Below are 21,708 nucleotides of genomic sequence, written 5' to 3'. Positions count from 1 at the left end.
ATGGTTGCAGCTCCTTACAAAGATTATGCAAAACAAAAAACATGGCGATTAAAAAGAGTGGTGGAGTGTTTATTGCCAGTTCTTCTCTTCAGTTCTACGCCCTTGATTTAAGAAATGGCAGTATATGTAAAATTAGAAGCATTTAATATATATTTATTTTTAGACGTTCATAAATGTACATTGTGTTACCTATATGAATAAATGATTTTGACATTTGATATACAAGGTGGTGATCGGGCCTTGTTGTCAACAAATCCAGGATGTACTAAAGAAAAGGTCAAAAGTAAAATAACGGAAAAGCATCGTGAATATCATGTGGAAGCGAGAGAGGTATATCAGGACCGTAGCAAGAGATCTGTTGTCTCTGTCTATCTCTTCGGGAAAAAGCGTGTATTAATGAAATAAATAAGCGTCTTTTTGCTTTTTTGTACTCAAATGCAAGAATCGTGTTTTGGACTGCATAAATATCCTCTCAGATCGATTCGTATTTCATTAACGGTCTTATAAAAGGTTATAGTCAATATATCCGTTCGAATGTGTTTATTCAGGAGAACGTTTAATCAAATATTGCGGCTTCTAAGCGCTACTTTCGTAATTTTTGCCTGGAAAACAAAATCTAATGTTTAATGTTTAAAGAACTTTATTTCTCATTACAAAAAAATATTTTTATTTACATGAGAAACTTAAGATACTTAATATTATATACGAACGAGATACACGTCACCATCAGCTAGCCCAATTTTAGTCTAATGGGCTCATTCTGATGTGTATCTTTAATGCCCTTTTGAACTGATTAATCACGCTAATGTTACGAACCTTAGACGGCAACTGATTAAACAATTGCACACCCTCATACCTAATAGACCTCTTTAAATAATTTCTTTAATATATTTAATATGTATATTTAATGCCCTTTAGAATTGATTAAACACGCTAATATTACGAATTTTAGACGGTAATTGATTAAATAATTGCACACCCTAATACTCAATAGACTTCTTTTCCATTTAAATCAGATACCAACATAGGGATCCTTCACAATAGGATTAGAAGTTTTTAAGATCCACGATGTATGGTTCACTGGGATTTAATTCATGTAAACATATAATGTACACAATCAAGCCGCGGTAAACAAAGGATAAAAAATATGTAATGTTAATGTTGAAGAGAGTTCCTGCGTCTGGCTAACGGTACTCCGACGATTTAGGTTATCGCCACGCTTATAAAACTGTAGCCTGAGTGAGCAAAATGTACCGCCTTGGCACACGCATTTGATGATTTGTTTAATGTTTTAAACCATACTTTTTGTATGTTAAATCTATAGAACAACTAGCTGCCCCCGCGAACTTCGTTTCTCCTTAATGTCATTTTTTACTAAGCCTACCTTTTTAGTACATACCAACATGGAACATTTTGCTATGCTACCCAGAGAATGTTCGCTTTTTCGGAATGAAAACTTTTTAGGTTTTTCTGTGAATTTTTCTCTATATAAACCTAAGAGTTCAAGACGTAAGAGTTTAATTAACAAATAAAAAATAGGGGTTAATTGTAGAGGGGTGAAAAAATGGGTTGGAATCCCCTTATCAATTAGGGGTTTGAAAGATAGTAACCGATTCTCAGACTTACTAAATATGCAAAAAAAAAAACATAAATTCGGTCGAGCCGTTTTGAAGGAGTATGGGAACGAACATTGTGACACGAGAGTTTTTTATATTAGATATATAAAGATACTATTTTTTTTACATACAAATAGATCAAATCCCAGTTGATGGAAATACGATATTTCACTGAGAGCTTCACTATCTCTCTTCACTCGCTAGCTCATGTCTGAGCTTCGTAGTCAACATAAACATCTGGACTATCTATTTCCACCGGTTTCTGTCCAGCGCCTCTTTTATTAGTACAGTTTTGAGGACGATGAGTCTTTCACTTGATCGGTCCATCTGGACTTTTATCACGGCCACGTTTTATCTCTGTGTTACCAAACACGATCGATTTCTCCAAGTTCTCATTGCTTCTGCGCATTCGACAGCTCACCTTTGTTAAATGATGGATCATGGACACTCTCAATGTAGAGAGCTCGCGAGGGCGCTGCCGCTGTTTAAGCATTGGTGTGCTCTTTTCTTGAATGACGCTAAGTCGTACCCTAAGAAGTTGTACTTTTGATTCAGCATCAATTAAGTTCGATTTCCACTACACTATGTAATCTGTGACAGAACAAAATTGCTATTTTCAAAGGTCGTGATTAGAAAAAAATATTTTTTCTCATTAACACACGTAAACTGTCTTACACATATTATTCGAAGACGTGTAAAGCCGTATGAAGATTAAAAATTACAGATACAGAAATGTTTGGTGGTGTCATGGATGCGTAATCATATTATTTTTAATAAAGGAAGTCGTTGCTACATACTCTTAGCTAGAATGTAATATATAAACTAGTGTAGTATTCATTACGTTAAAGATAAAATGTAAAATTTGCATTTAAAACACAAAGAGTAAAACTTAATTAAAAAGGGAGTCTATGGTGGCGGATGTCATGTATTTAATAAACAAAATTTAAAGAATACATATATACATATAATATATTTATTATATATTTTAATACATAATATATATTTTAATAATAAAGCCCATAATTACGCATCCTTTTCTATCCTATGCCTTTCTGCATTAATTGTCTGTGTAATGTAATGTCATCTTATGATTAACTTGCTTTTAAAATTAAATTTAGGTAATCTTATTAATAAAAAGTCTACTAAATAAAGGAACGGGTTTTAATGAATTCTAAACGTCAATATTGATCGTATCAATTAACAGTACCTACTCAAGCATTTAAAATGCAAATTATATTTTTTGTCTGTTGACATTTGATTGACAGTTTGGTTTGAGTATCCTGTGACCTCGGAACTTACGTTTCCCGCCGAAAACGGTAAACAACAGTGTGTGTTGTTAGTAATACATATTTGTTAGTTTTTAGATTTTTTGTTTGTTTAAATATTACAGTTTTAAATACTACAGTTATAAATATTTTTTTTTTTCATTCTTGAGTGTCGACGAATCTGAAGTATTTGAAGCCAACGTATACGGCCTAAAAATTTGTCGACATGAACAGCTGTCATCTTCATACAAATTTAGTTTGCACAGTTCGTTTCACAAGGCAATTTCTTTTGCGAACTAGCGAACTGTGGAATCGACTCCCGGTGGGGGTTTTCCCTGAGAGATACGACCTCCAACTGTTCAAACTAAATTCGAGTATACTCCTCCTTCAAAGGCCGGCAACGCGCCCTCAAATATTGGTGTCTATGGGCTGCGATGACTGCCCTTGTTGAGTTAATACACTACTGTTAAGGTATCTTCACTTTCCCCTGTTCCAGCTTCTAAAACATTTTTTATTAAAGAAGCAATTATTTATATTAGTAATTCTTTTACACGTATCTTTTTTCTTTAAAATATTTATTTATTTTTAAAGAGGTAGTTTTATTTATATTCTTACTATCTAATTAAGTTAATGAATATCAAACTATATTTTATGTTTGACTACCCCCGCGAACTCCGTTTCGCCTTAATATGATTTTTTTACTTCTACGAAAAAGAAAACTGATTTTTCGTGAAATTTTTCCTACCACAAAATCCTCCTCAGAGCTCAAGGAATAAATCAAAAAAATACTCGAATTGGTCCAGTCGTCTGCGAGTTTTGCGCTTAGCAACATATTTTGCAAATAATTTTTATTTATATAGATAGATTATAAATTACCTAAGTTAGTTTTTAAACCACAGTTACTTGAACTTATCATGTACAATGGTTATGACATTTCACATTCAATATTGTAAAAACCCAAGTTGTTTGTGTTTATTTTTTGCTTTGTTCAGGTTCGAATTTCCTATTACTAAAAAACTACGTAATTACATGATCGATATTGATCTATATTGACGACGCGAACATCGACCAATTCATAAAATTGGCTCAAGCCAAAGCTCGTCCTTTGAACTCAGAATCTGTTGGCAAAAACACCCGGTAGACTGAGGCTGTATGGTGCAGTAGAGGACCTCGAAAAGACGGTTTCAAAAAGGCCAGGTTTTGAATGATTACCAATGTAAAGCGATAACAGTATACAACATTTAAAATTATAAATGATACTAGCTGCCCCCGCGAACTTCGTTTCTCCTTAATGTGATTTTACTTAGCCTACCTTTTTAGTACATACCAACATGGAACAAAATTGCTACCCCAGAGACTGTTCGGTTTTCCGGAATGAAAACTTTTTAGGTTTTTCTGTGAATATTTCGCTATATAAACCTTTGAGTTCAAGTCATAAGATTCAGGATTAGAAAAAGTGCCGCCTGTTCTTGTGGCGAAACAGCTGAAGAGACAGTGTTGCATGTTCTGTTGTTAAAAGAAATAGGTAGTGGTGTTGCATTCGGGTATACACCAATACCATTTACGTAAGTTATTTAATACCTCCAACGACTACATAGTCGGGGAATTATCTAGAAAACATTTATTTAAAAAAAAAGTCATAAAATTTTAATAAACAAACAAAAAATAAGGATTGATCGTAGAGGGGTTTAAAAAATTAAAGGGTTGTATGTATTTTTGTATGCTGTATCATAAAAAAAAATCAAAGAATTTAGTCAAAAAACATAAATTTAGGGGGATAAAAAATAGATGTTGTCCGATTCTCAGACATACCCAATATGCACACAAAATTTCACGAAAATCGGTCGAGCCATTTTGGAGGAGTTTAATTACAAACACCGTGACACGAGAATTTTATATATTAGATATCAATTATAGGGAATTTTTCCTATTAAGTAAGGTCTTACAGCTCTTAGCCTCTCATCCCTGAGGTCGTAGGTTCAAGGCTGTGCAGCAATGGACTGTCTATATGCGCATTTAACACGCTCTCGTTAAGGAAAACATCGTAAGGAAATTCACGCCTTAGAATCAAAAAGTCAGCGTGTCAGGGACAGAAGGCCGATCGTATGCTATTTAGAAAAATGATCACGAAACATACAGAAATCGGCCAAAAAGGTTGCGTATCTGGGTTTTTTACCTGAAAGCTGTCATCTTGTTTTGCTTATTTTGCGATAGCTAACAAATACTCAAAAAGCCTCCCTCAAAGGCCGGCAACGCACCCACTAAAAATGGGTGTCTATGGGCTGCGTAGACTGCCCTTTTTGGTCGTCCCGCAAGCTCGTTTGCCCCCTATTATATTAAAAAAAAAAAAAAAAAACAAGATTTAAATTGTCTTAATACATGTAAATTTAATATTCCATTTAAAGCATGCAAATACAGTCTAGGCTCCGAATATGATTTTGTCCCATTCGGTGTCGAGACCCTTGGTCCGTGGGGTCCTAGCGCTATAAGGCTTTTTAAGGGAATAGCAAAAGGTTAGTCGACATCACAGGAGACCGAAGAGCTGGCAGCTACCTCGCACAAAGATTTAGTCTAGCTATTCAATGGGGGAACGCTGCCAGTATCTTCGGAACCTTGTCTAAAGGGACTCCTTTTAATAATATCTTTTAGTTATTACATTTTAAGGGTATTTATTGTTTTTTTTGATATTCCCATTTGAGATTTCCTACAATAGTGTTCCCTTGATTAGGCCTCACGAAACCAGGTGCACGCTATCTTTTGAATTTCATGGTCCCATCTTGCATTAGGTCCCTAAGGGCCTTTCCACGATTGTTCAACGTACCCACTGTTCTTTCTTGAGACGCGCCACATGCCCCCTTCAAATTAAACAAGTGTAGCAGTCCATCGTGATATCCTTTGTGATATACCTGATTTTATTGCTTTTATACTCAGCAAGCCTTGCTCTTCTTATATGTGTAAATATGCACTTCTCGCACGCATCATGTTTCTTTTCTTTTTTAGTTTTTCTCTTTAACTAGGGTTGCCTGGAAGAGATCGCTTATTAGCGATAAGGCCGCCCGTTGCATCCCTTATAATTTTTATGTATTGTGTTTCTTTTTTTTGCAACGAAGTGTAAATAAATAAAATATCTTTGATCGCTTTTCTGCCGCCGTGACCGAACGAACGTAGTTTTAACATATTTTTAAATACACCTTTAATGTAATGTTAAAAATCAAATATATAGTATTTATATTTTCTTAACCTACATAGTATTAATAAAAATAATTATAAATTTATAAAAAGAAAATTTAAAAAAAGAAAAGAAGAAGAAAAATCGGGTTCGATCCCCGGCTGAGACCAACATCGATGTGATGAGCATTTGGTGTTGTCTTGGGTGTTTAAATATGTATTTATATGTCTATCTATCTATAATATGTATGTATATCCGTTGCCTAGTACCCATTACACAAGCTTCGCCAGCTTAGCATGGGACTAGGTCAATTGGTGTGAATTGTCTTAAAAAAAAAACTTAACTCTTTAATAAGCCGTGCACTTGAACCCCACGGCCCAAGAGTCTCACATGTAAATTATATTGAAAATGTAATTTACATGTCTTATCACGATAGTTTAATAATGCAATCAAATGTTAAATTGCAAATGGTTTCACAATTTATTACATTTGTGTTGTAATATTTTATTTAAATACAAATTTTTTCAATGATAAATATTAATGTTTGAATTTACTTATAAAGATTTTGATATAAACATAATCGAAATACATAATATCGGTGTGGTATTTTGAATGATTTCCTGCTTTGTTTCTCGGATTGTGTTGAACGCGTTTTTTTATTACCTTTTTGCCTTTATATTTGTTAGTAGGTACGTCCTCAATTTTGTTTGAGTGTTTTGTGACTATTGCAAGGCAATGTATCAGTAGGTTATCGGTCTAACCTCTGTTGTTCCCAAACTAATATTATTTCTCCATATCCTTAAGACAATTTTGTGCAACTCTTCTTGTTAAGGATATATCTAAACGAGGTATGTACTCAGGTCTTATTTTAGTATAAAAAGGTGTATCGACGGAAACCGAACCGTTGTTTGTGGTACAAAAGACAATTTTTTTTTTCGACTTGTTTTGACTAGATTCGATTTTGTAATATACATTTACGATTTATGACATCACATTAGAAACCTCAAAAATAACAGTATTTCTCTTCTATTTAATGGATGTTATAATTAACATAAACCTTCCTCTTCAATCACTCTATCTATTAAAAATATCCGCATCAAAATCCGTTGCGTAGTTTTAAAGATTTAAGCATACATAGGGACAGAGAAAGCGAATTTGTTTTATACTATGTAGTGACAACGAATTAATATCCCTTATTTATAGAAAAATCTCTTATAGATTGTGGTTTGCCTTGTATGTGTCACCGTAAAGTTGTAAAAACCGTTAGATTGTAATCTATCTCGCGAGATTGTAAACTGTCGAAAGATTGTGAACCTCAACGAACTGCTTACAACCTAATCGAATCGATTATTTCCTTATTTGTTAATTTTAAAGTTTTAACTTTAAAATAAATAATATTTATAATGAAATAGGGTATACCCTAATTTAACCATTACTTGTCAAATGTACATACATTACATTAACTTCATGTTTCAATAATTAGTGTAGGGTTCCGAAAATTTTGAAATTATTCAAATATAATCTATTTTTTAAATGTGAAAATCGATTTTTGTATTCCAATAGAAAAGTAGAAAATGGCCGTTTCACAATTTGACGGTTTCACTTCGATAGATTACAATCTACCGAATAATAATACGTTAAATTGTAAGCAGTTCGTTGAGGTTCACAATCTTTCGACAGTTTACAATCTCGCGAGATAGATTACAATCTAACGGTTTTTACAATTTTACGTTAACATATGCATTGTCTTTAATAAAAATATTATATTTTTTTAGAAAATCATACTTTCTTCCTGTTTACAAAAATACTTATATCAAACGTTTTAGCGTCTCTGGTTTCATTGAAGTATTGTCACCAGCACCCGTACTCTGTAACTTCCAGCAGTAGTATATGTTTTATAAAAAAAATATTGGTTGTTTGTAAAGTAGGTTTACGATCGAGATGTTTACGTGATAACGTCTTATTGGTGATATAAGTTTTTGGGAAGTAAGGAATTAATGAAGATAACAATTTTTTCAAATTTTAAATTACATCTATCGTTTTATTCACACTTTTGATGATAAATTTCGGGTGTAAAATGACAAGTTTACTTATTCGACTATGATATACATTTTTCTTCATACATTCACGGAATGACTGGCAGCGCTCGAGATGAGACGGGAGATCGGTCCGTCTCTCTCTCGTTATACCTGCGATCGCGCTCGTGAGGTTTTGGTGTGACACAAGTTTCTGAACATGTCACCCGACTAAAACGATTTTAAAGACGTTATCACGTCAAAAAATATGTTTATTATGGAATATAAGATACAGATATCACTTATTCCACGTCATTAAATTTGAATCGAAGAAGACAGAGGGTGTAGGCCGAGAGAAAAATCCGGCGTTAAAATCTCTCGGTACTCTTTTAAAATAGCAAATCATCAAACAACACTTATATTAAAACAAATATCGCAAATTAATTAGAAGTAGCCTGTCTAGCACTACCCGGTTGACCAGCTGCGTTGGTGAGGTGTATGTCTATGGACACAAGGTGTTCTAAATTGGACCTAAGAAGATGCACGAGAGAGATTCTGGAGATAATTGAGGAGACTAAAGCCGATAAGGGGCTGTACGCTGTAGTGGTCGATAATGTCTTTTTTTATAGAACGGGGGCAAACGGGCCCATGGACACTCAATGCCAGAGGGCTCGCGAGTGCGTTGCCGGCCTTTTAAGAATTGATAAAATGTATTTATTTCGTAATTTTTTAGGTCATTTCCGATACCGGAGGGCCTGGTGATGGACCCGTTGTCACCCACAGCGCTTGCAGTCCCCAACCACATAATGGACCGCATTGGCAGTGGGCTAACCCTGCTCAGGGAGCACGGGAAGAAAGTTCAAAAGGTAATGATTTAAGGGCCTAATCCAGCCTATTTAAACTAACTGCTGATGCATTCATGAGCCTTCATTTATGCCTATGGGCAGCATCGCTTAATACCAGGTGAAAATGTAAAAAACTGAGAACTTGAAACTGCGTTTATAAAAAGAATGTAGTAACTAGAATTATAGTAAGTTAATTGGAAATACAGTTACAGCCCTGCGATTCTGTAACTCACTTTTCGAACTCACACAGCGGTGAAAAGGATGGAGCTTGTAGTTTATTGTTTATCAGAATGCCAAATCATAAAATGACTGCTTCACGACTGATTTGAGAGCGACCGCCGATGCGAAAACCGCTGTGTGAGTTCGAAAAGTGAGTTACAGAATCGCAGGGCAGTAACTAAACTCTTTTGCAAATAAAGTTAATTTAATGAAATTTAATTGTCTGACATATCAATCGTTTAAATTAATACGCGTGAAGTGAATTCTGGCAATTTAAATAAAATCATGAAATCTTTAAAATTATGTACACGGCCAAACAATAAGCAGTCAGCAATAAAGACAAGATTTTTTATATAAAAATAAAATAAATCAGTGGCACTACAACCTTTTTAGGTCAGGGCCTCAGAATTCTGTATCTGTTTCATGATCATTTGTCAATCTAATAGGCAGGATCAGCGTCCTGTGCCTGACACACGCCGCACAGTGGGCTGGGATTTCAAAGTTTGGTCTTAAGAGATAAATAATATATATTTTTGGTATCTAGACATATATTTAAAACGTTTTTATTCTTTGAGTTTTTTTTAATTAACTAGTAGTTTCGGAGATATAGCAATTTCAAATTTGTATGAAGTGACTTTTTAATTTAGCAATCCATAATAAAAGAAACTTACATATTATGTATAATAAATTGACTAAAACAAGTATGTATTGGGATAATTCATACTTGTAAAAGATCTCTAAAAATGTGTAAAACAGAAAAAAAGACCAGCCGAAAGCTTTCATTTGTCTTCGGATGAGATTACATAATATGCATATTTTGCGCAATTAAAAGCAGATGGAAATGAGGATATTGCAGAAATACTAGAACATTTATTAAAGAATGGACAAGATGTGCAAAAAGTTAAAAGGTGTATATCAGTCAAAGAAACAAAACCTGCGTTTTCTCCGGATGAGGCGTTGGGGTTATTTTTATCACTTAAATTGACCAAGTGGCAATACAATACATTAAGAAAAAGTGTTAACGAAAAAGACAACAATATATTTCCATCGTATAATCAAGTGCAACATGCGAAAATGGAATGCTATCCATCAAAAGACGTTATCAAAGTGACAGAAACCTCAGCCAAAATAAAGTTACAAGCTCTACTGGATATAACAACAAGAATAATAATGCTGCCACTGATCATCGACAGTAAGTATAAGGAACTAACACTTATCAGTAAGTGGGGATTTGATGGTGCTTCTAATCAAGCCAATTACAAGCAAACCATCCAAACAGACGACGACACTTCAGAAAGTCAATTTGATGATTCAAGCATATTCATGGGAAGCTTAGCACCAATCAGATTGGTTTGCTGCGAACAAGTTATCTGGCAAAATGATTCCCCGAATTCATCATATTGGTGTAGTCCAATCTTTTTCGAATTTGGGAAAGAAAACAAAATAACCACATTGCAGGAAAAAAGAGCCATTGAGCAAGAAGCTGCTGATTTAATGGATACAGAAGTCGGGGAAATAAATATTTCACACTCTATTTGACTTTATTAATGACAATGAAAGACGGATATCTTTATTAATGACAATGATAGACGGAAAAGCAACATCAATTTTATGTTACACTTCATCTCAGAGATGCGACATTTGTAAAGCCACTCCAAGTGAGATGAATAATTTATCCTTAATTGCGTCAAAACAGACTGATTTAGATCTTTGTAGATACGGATTGTCATCATTGCACATGACTAACAGATTAACGATAAAGACATGGGCTATGAAGGGAGACACCAAGTGTAAAATTTTGAAATAGCTAATGTTGATATCCTGGAAACTGATTAAATTAAAACAGCTAGTTTGTATTTTTTTTTAATTTGTTTTACTTATTTTGTTAGGTTTTAAGGACTAAGGGGGATACCACTTAGGGTGGTGAGGAATCGAGAACAAATGTTGAAATTGCGTCCAAATCGGGGAAAATCGAGACTCGAGAGTAAGCGTAAAAATAGGACAAATATACGTGTTATGCTCCTGTAAAGTCAATTCCATGAGAAAATTTGAGAATTACGACATTTTCACTGTTTTTTGTTTTGTTCCATACAAAATTAACTTTGAAAATGAATAACTCCGAAAATACTAAGTTATCTGAAAATTCGTCATAGTAATAGTTTCTTATAATCAATAGAAAAATCCAACACAATGATAAAAAATTTAAAAAATTAACTTTTTTTTTTTCAAATGCTAAGTCCACTACCGGGCCGTTTCGTTCCACTGTGCGCCGTCGACTTTTTGGGTCTAAGGCCGGTTTCATCACGATGTTTTCCTTTACCGTTCGAGCGAATGTTAAATGCGCACATAGAAAGTCCATTTGTGCATAGGATCGAACCTACGATCACGGCCTCAAGATTTTTTTACCAAAACCTAATAAGTTGAATTGAATTGAGTAATAATTGTGATTTTTTTTACAGTATCTATTGAAAAATAGAAAGTTTGAAGTTCTGAAGAAATCATGGAAGTCAATAGTCAACATCGTGTTGGTAGAAGCCAAAGACTTGCCTGTTGGAAACGATACATCCAATGGTCTTTATTGCAAATTCAAGTAAGTACGAGATTAAATTTAAATATAATAATTCCTAATGTAGGCTGAAAATGGTATTGAACAAAAAATACTGGTATTATTGTGAAAAAGCGTGGGGCGCTCTGTGCCATATTTTCGTCTATCGAGCAACCCACGCTTTTTCACAATAATACCAGTGCTTTTTGTTCATTACCATTTTCTGCCTAAATTAGTAATTATTTTTCACTTTTTAGTTTGATGTGCTTTAAAAGCGTGGTTTTTAGTTTTTTTAAACTATTATTTATTTTTTAGTTAAATTTTTTTAATTTTTTTTTCGGATTATTGGATTGTCATCGATCTTTGACAGGTGCGCAAAGTTTGAATTAAATCTGTCTGTTTAAAGTGGGTCAAAATCGAGTCCGAAGGAGTCGGTTACATACATACATACATACATACATACATACACACATACATACATACAGGTGAAGCTAATATAAAGCGTGTAAAAATAAAAATAGTTAAATTATAAGAGACTAGCTGCCCCCGCGAACTTCGTTTCTCCCTAATGTGATTTTACTTAGCCTACCTTTTTAGTACATACCAACATGGAACATTTCGCTATGCTACCCCAGAGACTGTTCAGTTTTCAGGAATAAAAACTTTTTAGATTTTTCTGTGAATTTTTCTCTAAACCTCAGAGTTCAAGTCATAAGTTTTTAATTAACAAATAAAAAATAGTGGTTGATCGTAGAGGGGTGAAAATAAAGGGTTTATAATGAAATAAAAACAAAAAATCTTGTCAGACCTAACCGATATGCACACAAAATTTTCACGTACACAAATTTACACGGGCACATGAACTCGACCGAGTTAAAGATCGTAATTAAAGACCGTAATTAAAGATCGTAATTAAAGATGATCGGTGACCCCAGAGCTGGTGCTTTCCTTGCTCAACGAATAAGTATCACAATACAGATGGGAAATGCTGCCAGCGTAAGGTACACTGCCACAGGGACCAAACTTTTTGAATTTGTTTTAATTTTCGATTTATTAATTTTTAATTATAAATAATTATGTATTGTTTATTATTATACTAGGTTAATAATATTGCAATTAATTTTTAATAATTAAATGTGTAAGAAATAGTTTGTGTAACGTTCAGAAACTAGTCAAAATACTTCCTTGACGTAAGGAATCTCTCTACTAAGCTTACTGAACGCGATTTAGTACATAAACTCTATTGCATATGTAAATATGTGAGGAACATGTATACTAACTTTTTTAGTATAATAGTTTATTCTAAGAGTACATTGTCTTCACATATAATTATTTAACAAATGTAACAAAATATTGTAAACCTATTTTAAAAGAGTAAGTGTGGAGTTTCTTGCCCATTCTTCTCCACACGAAACTACCTTTTGGAAGGGGCAACTAGAATCTTCTTTATATTTTTTTTGACGTTCAAAAGTGCCATTTTAGATGGCCTAATTGAAATAAATGATTTGACTTTGACTTTGACTTTATGAGATCTAGGATATGTCAAAAACTAACAAGAGCCGTAGTCTGTGCGCAAAGAGAAATGTCGTGATTTTTCTCGCCCTTTTTTGCTATGTCAAAGAGATTCTTCGACAGTATTCATTTTGATATTTAATATATAAAAAACAATATGATTTTTGTGAATAAATGAAATACTGTCACGCCTGTTCTCTTTCCGCAAAGGGCTCTACTAAACGCTAAGAAACTAGTCAAAATACATTCTTGATGTGTCGTCAACAGCCCTCAGTATCTGAATCTTACCCTACAGGCTTGCGATTCTGTAACTCACTTTTCTAACTCACAATAAACTACAAGATATTTTTTTTTTTAAGTTTTTCTCTTAAATAGGGTTGCCTGGAAGAGATCGCTTATTAGCGATAAGGCCGCCCGTTGCATCCATTATAATTTTAAGGGCCTAATCCAGCATTTTAAAACTGCCGACGCATTCCTGTTACAAAGACCAGCCTAGCGATTCTGTAATTCATTCAATTAATAAACAATAAACTACAAGCTCCCTCCTTATCAGAATGCCAAATAATAAAATGACTGCTTTACGACTGATTTGAGCGGGACCGCCGCTGCGAAAACCGCTGTGTGAGTTCGAAAAGTGAGTTACAGAATCGCAAGGCTGAAGTGTTCTTTGTCCTCGTAAAGCTAGTTAACGAATTTTTTATATGAACAAGGTAAACGACCATCTTTGAATTTTTTGTTTTATTTTTTGCTAAATGATGGCTATTCAATGTTCTAACTGGTAAACAAGGTTATATACACAAAAAATCTTCAACGAAAAGTATTGTCTACAGTTTTAAGTATTTTTTTATTGTTATTACAATGATGAGACAATCAGGCAAGCTGAGTTGAAAGCGAAACCAATTTTTAAAACTAACTACATAAGAACAATTAATGAATACGACAAAGGGCCGGTAACACACTTGCGAGTGAGACTTAAAGAGCGTACCAATTCTTGAAAGGCCGGCAACGCACTTGCGAGCCTTCTGGAATTGTGAGTGACAATGGGCGGCGGTATCACTTAACATCAGGTGAGCCTCCTGCCCGTTTGCCTCCTATTACATTAAAAAAAAAAAGACTTGCAGATATCTTTTGCCTTTTATAGAAAATAACAACTTTTAACCATACATATATTATAAATATCTTGAGCCAAGTAATCACAATCCAGGTCTAAGAGATATATGGCCATTGCAATTCTCATGTATGTTAAGATTTTACGTTTTTATCGACTACCTACATACAAATCAAAATTAAAACAACTTTATCGACTACCCACAATTTTTGTACTCTTTTTGTATTTTTCAATTTTAAATAATAAAATAAGTACTACGTAAGGCTCTCAAAGGGCCTCTAAGTAAAGTGTTTTTGTACTTTTAGTTAATTTATACTTCAAACACTTAATCATAAAAAAATATATGTGAGTCGGCGTGTTTATTTATTGAAGTAATACTTCTTTTGTCGCTTTAGGGAAAGATTATGAGAGTAAATTTTTACGATGCGCGCGCACATAGTCACAAAGAACCGACACCCTGAAGTTAGCTATAGTCAAAATTTAGTTTTTTTTATTGTGAGTCTCGTTCTTTCTACAAACGTACAATTGAAAAGATATTTATCTTATTACGCCAAAGAAGTATAACTTCTAAAGCTTGTATAAGTAGCGGCACGAAACTCTAGCGCTGACCGTTATTGCGCAGAAGTAAAAAATAAGGTACCTGAGGGGGGCTAGCGGAATGAAGAGCGTCGATTGGCTCTCCAGTCGCATTTTGTCCCCCGCGCGACAGTACACATGCGCAGCAATCCCCTCCACGTATCGGCCAGCGCTAGACTTACGTGCCGCTGCCTATACAATTGAAAAAATATTTATCTTATTACGCCAAAGAAGTATAACTTCTAAAGCTTGTACATAAGTACACACACGTTTTTATTTATTTATTTAATAGTAATTCCGCCCGTAACGGATCCTCGACCGGTCTAACCACTGGCTTAAAGTTTCCTTTTTTTGTAATGGAATCTCGCTGTTGCCCTGATGGGGGCCTTGACTAGCTCGGGCTGTTTTGAATGCCGGAATTTTCCCGCAACTAACGCAAGGGCGTCTCTTGCTAGCTTAGACAATTTTTTTTGTTTTAATTTTTTTATGATACTGCATACAAAAATACATACAACCCTTAATTTTCACCCCTCTACGATCTATCTATTTTTTATTTGTTAATTAAAATCTTATGACTTGAACTCTGAGGTTTATATAGAGAAAAATTCACAGAAAAGTCTAAAAAGTTTTCATTCCAGAAAACCGAACAGTCTCTAGGGTAGCATAGCAAAATGATCCATGTTGGTATGTACTAAAAAGGTAGGCTAAGTAAAATCACATTAAGGAGAAACGGAGTTCGCGATATATGTTATATATTATGTAAGTATATATATATTTGTTGTTTGCGTTCAGTAAACTTTCCGTAAAGCATTTCATATGTGAACAGTTATTCAATATTTAATTAGTAATATTCCTACTTCTAATATAAATACAATGCACCGCGAAAAAGGAAAATCTATTTATTTTATTTTTACTATCAAACATCACACTTATTTAAATATGTTATATAAAGGATGAGCTTGTTTCATTTTCGTATAGTGTTTTGAAGTGAAACTTCTTTAGAATCGTTGTGATTTCAAACCGGATGCAACGGAAAAAGCGACAGTAAAAAGAGACAGACACATAAATTAATAGGATTTGGCGTGGGAGAGAGTGAGATAGGAGGCATTATACAGTGTATAAACTTTAAATTATAAATAAAAAAACAGATTTGATGAAAATTAAATAAGTAAGTCAAGTAAGTAGTTTAATTATAAAATTAGATTATTTATTTACAAATCATTAGTTATAGAAACTTTTTGAAGTGAAAACTTCGTACTACACTTAATTAAAAGTTTATACACTGTATAATGCTTCCTATCTCATTTTCTCCCACGTTGTATCTTGTGAATTTATTTCAAACTTTTTATTATTTTAGTTTTTACCAAATTAAAGATTGATATTAAAGTTATAAATAAAAATTTAACATTAAAATATATATTTTTTTAAAGAAAAGATCCTACATTTAGATAGACAAAAAGTCTAATTTACATATTTTAATTATAAAAACTTTGTTTTTGAAGGTTTCACTTCTCCCACGTGTGAATTGGACACATGATTTTTTTCTATATTCTAGATACATGGTCTTTATATATAATTATCAAATCAATGTATACAAAATTGTAAAAACTATTTTAAAATAGTATGGAATTTCTTGCCCATTCTTCTCCATATGAAACCTTTTGGAAGGGGCAACTAGTAATTTTTTTTAAATATTTTTAACTTTCAAAAGTGCCTTTTTAATAGGCCTAATTGAAATAAATGATTTAACATGACTTGATATACACATTAGAACTTAAGAACTTAGATCCATGTAACTTCCTTAATCGCAGCACACAACTCATGGGACTCATTGTAATGAAGAAGTCGCATTGGTCCGTCTCCGCGAATAAAGAATGTATAACATAAATAGCAATTAGGTAGGATTATTAAAAGCAAATAAAATAATAATAGTGAATTATTAAGAATGCAAGGTTGCTAAATGACTCAGTGAAGGGTCTCCTGGGAGTTGGTAAACCTGTCCACCGAGTTTTTCATCATAGTTTTATTGTAAACCCTTCACAATCTGTTAACCATTAAACGACGTGTAGTGTAAAACGGATTCACACATACACAATGAACAGTAATTTAAAAAAACTTTATATATATTCAGTAGTGGGACCTAAAAAAGGGCCTAGTATATCAAATATTATCATTCAATATTGAGAGCAGTGTTGGCCTAGTGGCTTCAGCGTGTGACTCTCATACGTTGGTAGGTTTGATCCCCGGCCGTGCACCAATGGACTTTCTATGTGCGCATTTAACATTTGCTCGAACGGTGAAGGAAAACATCGTGAGGAAACCGACATGTCTTAGACCAAAAAAGTCGACGGCGTGTGTCAGGCACTGGAGGCTGATCACCTACTTGCCTATTGGATTTAAAAAATGATCATGAAACAGATTCAGGCCAAGACCTGAAAAGGTTGTGCTACTGATTTATTTTATTCAATATTTATTTATTTTTTCTTCTCTTTTTTGGTTCTTAATCTTTGGTCCACTATTGCGTTGGAACTTTAGATACTAACTTAAATTATGTATTGTATTGATGTTATAAATAGAACATAAGACACATCAGACAATTCAGGTTTATAAAAATCAACTTTTACTAAAAATTTAATGTCTAACGCTATTGTTGATTTTAATTCTGCAAGACTTTTGAAATTAATTAACACTAATTTGCATTGACTATAATTATTGTTCCAACATAGTGTAACGTTCACAGAGCAGGTGTTGTATTTTGTTGGTCGAGCTTTGGCTGTAAGCAACAAAGTAATTAACTACATATTTAGTTTTATTTTTCTTATTGTAGTTCCTTACGAAAAGATCGGTCGAGAACGATCCATATTATTTAATTGTCTTTTTGCACGTTTAATAAATATATGCCCAGCAAATACATATATCGATCGATTTCCAATTAAAAAAAAATGTCATCCGAAGACGGCATAAGCCACACACACACATAAGTAGTGAATATATAAATAAGTATATCTGCACCAAGATACCTAAATAACGGAGCCATACGGTTTGGATCAGAGGTTCACCGTGGTGAGATAATCTCAAAGCTTTCGGGAAAGCTCGCCACGATTATTAAGGGCTTGAAGAAGTGGCGAAGTTTTGAGAGAAAGCGAGAATAAGATAGCAATATTCAGATCTGATTTATTGTACACTGACTGATTACTGACAAATGCGTGCACTGACTGGACAGGTCCACTCAATCTGTGTGGTCCTTTCCTCAAAAGACCATTTCAGACTGCAATCTACATGGTCTTCACATGATCTGACCAAGATTATGTCTGGACTTTAAAAGAGACTGTTACCTCTGAGTTTGTTTCGGCGTTTCTTCTCAGAGTAGTCAGATAGGAAACGTCGAACTCATGTAGTTTAAAAAAAAATATGCTTGACGTGTAAAAGTGTTTGTACAAACATACTTACAGAAAATAAATCATTCATCATTTATCATTTACACACATACATTTCGTCTTTCGCCGAGTAGTTTCAGCAACCTTGCTGTGTTTATTATTTGCTATTATTATTTTCGCGAATGCTTGGTGGATCCATTATTTAACACAAAGAGGCGCCTCGTGAGTTGTGTGCTGTGATATTGCGGGCTACTATTGAGGAAGTTGCATGGATATCCTGGCACTTTCTTAGGTTCTCATGTAATTTTCACACGTGTATATTATTTTTATAACATATCTTCATAAGGATATTATCCTCATTTTAAGATGTGTGATGTTTGAGAGCAAAAATAAAATAAAACAATAAATATCGTGAACGTTAGGTGACAGAAATGAACTTTTATTTCTTTTTCAGATTGGGTTCGGAATCACACAAATCGAAACAAGTACACAAATCGAAACCAGTATGGCGGGAACGATTCAACTTATTCCTATACGACGACGACACGCTGGAAGTCACTGTATGGCATAAGGTGAAACAGAAAAACTTTATCGGAAGGTATGTTGAAATACCTTTTCATCAGTTTATGGTTAATTTGTTTGTCAGTTTTGACATTGACATACGGCCGGAAATGGTAGGTGTTCCCGCGTAATGGTAGCATAGACAGTTTAGATTGCATCTTTGTTTTTTTTTTTTTTGAGTTTATGGCCTGGTATCTAGACCTTTAGGCCAGAGATTACATCTTTGTTATTTTTTATTTCATAGACAAGTAGGTGATCATGCCTGACACATGTCAATATTTGAATTTGAGACATGAGGAAACCCCTCACGATGTTTTCTATCACCATGAGTGTTAGATGCGCATAGAAATTCCATTAGTGCACATCCGGATTTGAACCTCAGAGATGAGAGTCGCACGCTGAAGCCAGACTTACTTCTTCAACATATAAAAATGTAAAAATAAGATAATTATAGCTTAAACAGTCATCTATCCCTTATCGACACAATGGAAATACAAATCCACAGAAAGAGACAAAATAATCCATATACAGAGACAGTTTTACGCATATCATTTACATAAATATACCTTTAATGAATGTAAATGTTTTTAAATATAACTTGGCCTTCGATTATACGGAAGTGATACACCGTTTAATTCTTTTTTATAAGACATTCTCAATAATAAGGCTTTACAAGATTCTGGTATTGCACAAGGTATATTTCGGGTCGCCCTTGAGCTATAGGATATAAGAGATGTATTAACTTTTTAATGAGATTAGGAATAAATCATATATATGAAAGATGTAATAATAAACGAGAAATATCGTCACTTCGATATTTAGCGGGTTGTGGGCGTCATGTGGGTAAAGTCCGACATAAGACACGAATAATTATCGTACAATATTTTATTTATTTCACACTGCAAATAACACTTTAGCTTAAATTATAACGAGCTAACCTAATAATAATACTAATAGGTAATTTAAAACTAACCTAATTTACTTAAAAGGATATTTAAAGTAAAAAAGTTTCCAATAACTTACAGTGTTTTAAGGGGAAGACACTCTGTTCTTGTGTATTATTTAGTAGTGATAGTGATACCGAGATTTAGGATTTGAGAGAGAGAAAAAAAAGTTTTGTTATTATTTGTTGTGTTTCGTTAGTAATAAATGTTATATCTATGTCTATTTTGTGTGCAACTTCTGTGTAGTTTTTGCAATATCGGTGATGTTGCTACCACTATTCAACATTGAAGGTTGAAGGAACGAATCACTTCATCAAAGAATATAATAGAAAATCTTTTACAGATGCGTCATCGACTTGTCGCAGTTGGAGAAAGAGAAGACCCACGAACTCTGGCAGGACATAGATTGTGGGTTGGGCTCTATTCACATGCTGGTCACGTTGAGCTGTTCTGATAGAAACTTACCCTTAGACAGTATCCCCTCATCAAACTGTATTCGACATGAACCGCCAGCTGATGATCAATTCGTAAGTATTACTCGTTGTGTTTATAAGGTATGGAAGGAAAAAAAAAATTGTTAGGCCATGACTATCAAACTGTTCAATCACCTTTCTAGAAGTTATAAATCACTGCCGTGTAGTGCTTTCAAGGGGAGGGTGAATAAATTTTTAAAGGCAAGGTGCCAATTATGTAGTGGGAGAGGTTTTGATCATAAGTTTTGACAACAATTATACTTAAGTTCTGTTCTTATGACATCATGATAATTGATATTACATTTGCACGCCTATTTTATATGGCTGATTGTGCGGTCTTTTTTTATAATTAATCAAACTAAATGTACCACTTTCTTTGGAAATAAAAACTTATTATTATTATTAATAGTATACTCCTCCTTCAAAGGCCGGCAACGTATTCACTAAAATGGGTGACCATGGTCCGCGATGACTGCCCTGATATTTAAATTGAAATATGGAAGAATTGTTTGTTCACAACAACAGTTTTTTACTTATTTTAACTTCTAATGCTTAGTTTCTATTGTGATGAATCCTCACTATTCGACTATTTATATTATACAAATACTTCTCCTTATTGTCATAGATTGGTTTGTTGGCATCAGCCATTTAATATCGACATTGAGAGTCTACTGTTTAAAGGCTTCTGCTTAGTTAGACCGCTCAATCGAACTGAGGGCCACACCAACCAGTTCCTGTATTTAAGCAACCAGCATTTGTCATTAACCAGTTTCGTGACATTTCGTGTACTCGTTCCACGACCGAACCCGAATCGACCACAGAGTCGAACGGCAGTCATAGGAACGAGTGTCAAAGATTACTTTAATATTTAAAATTATGATAAATAACGTTTAATAATAATAAGTAATCACAAATTCATTACACTATTAATTTCTTACATATGTATTTTTTCTGAATTATGATACTGATAAAAAGTAGAGACAGAGTGTGTACCAAGGGTTGGACGGAGTCAGTAATTCTGGCTAAACATAATAACTATTTTTCAATTGATATATCTATATATATAAAAATGAAACCCGTTTTCCGTTGTCACGACATAACATGAATACGGCTTGACCGATTTGTCTGATTTTTTTTTATAATATTCCTTGAAGTACGAGGATGGTTCTTACGGAGAGAAAAATTAAAAAAAATGAGTGAAAAAGTCGAAAAACAACACTTTTCTATATTCCCATACAAAATATTCGTAATAATATTTAAAGGCAATTTGAACTTTAATACCATATCGTATAGTTCAAGTGTTAGTGGAGGGGTTCCGGGAAGGTAAATTTTTATTTTTTGACATAATGTATTTGTTGTATTATCAACTTTCATTTTTTTATCTTACTAGCTAGACCGGTGTCCCGAATAGCAGAATAAGTATTAAAAAAAATAAAGAATCGACTGTTAGGCGGTACGATGTTCGCCAGGCCAGCTAGTCATT

The 21,708-nt window shown here is 33.7% G+C and overlaps 1 protein-coding gene across 3 annotated transcripts in view; it reads left to right on the top strand.

Moving 5' to 3' along the window:
* Window positions 1-21,708, top strand: part of LOC125061848 (multiple C2 and transmembrane domain-containing protein-like) — a 100,992-nt gene that overhangs the window by 56,262 nt on the left and 23,022 nt on the right. For all 3 annotated transcript variants that reach the window (XM_047667479.1, XM_047667478.1, XM_047667480.1), the window contains exons 2-5: window positions 8,799-8,931; window positions 11,589-11,719; window positions 18,702-18,845; window positions 20,096-20,279. In XM_047667479.1, coding sequence (XP_047523435.1) covers window positions 8,799-8,931; window positions 11,589-11,719; window positions 18,702-18,845; window positions 20,096-20,279 — 592 coding nt within the window. The remainder of the gene's footprint in view (window positions 1-8,798; window positions 8,932-11,588; window positions 11,720-18,701; window positions 18,846-20,095; window positions 20,280-21,708) is intronic.

This window comes from Pieris napi, chromosome 24 (assembly GCF_905475465.1).
Source record: "Pieris napi chromosome 24, ilPieNapi1.2, whole genome shotgun sequence".
In the NCBI taxonomy this organism is placed as follows: domain Eukaryota; kingdom Metazoa; phylum Arthropoda; class Insecta; order Lepidoptera; family Pieridae; genus Pieris; species Pieris napi.
Note: the sequence above shows the minus strand (reverse complement) of the source record. Positions and strands in the feature narration are given on the sequence as shown.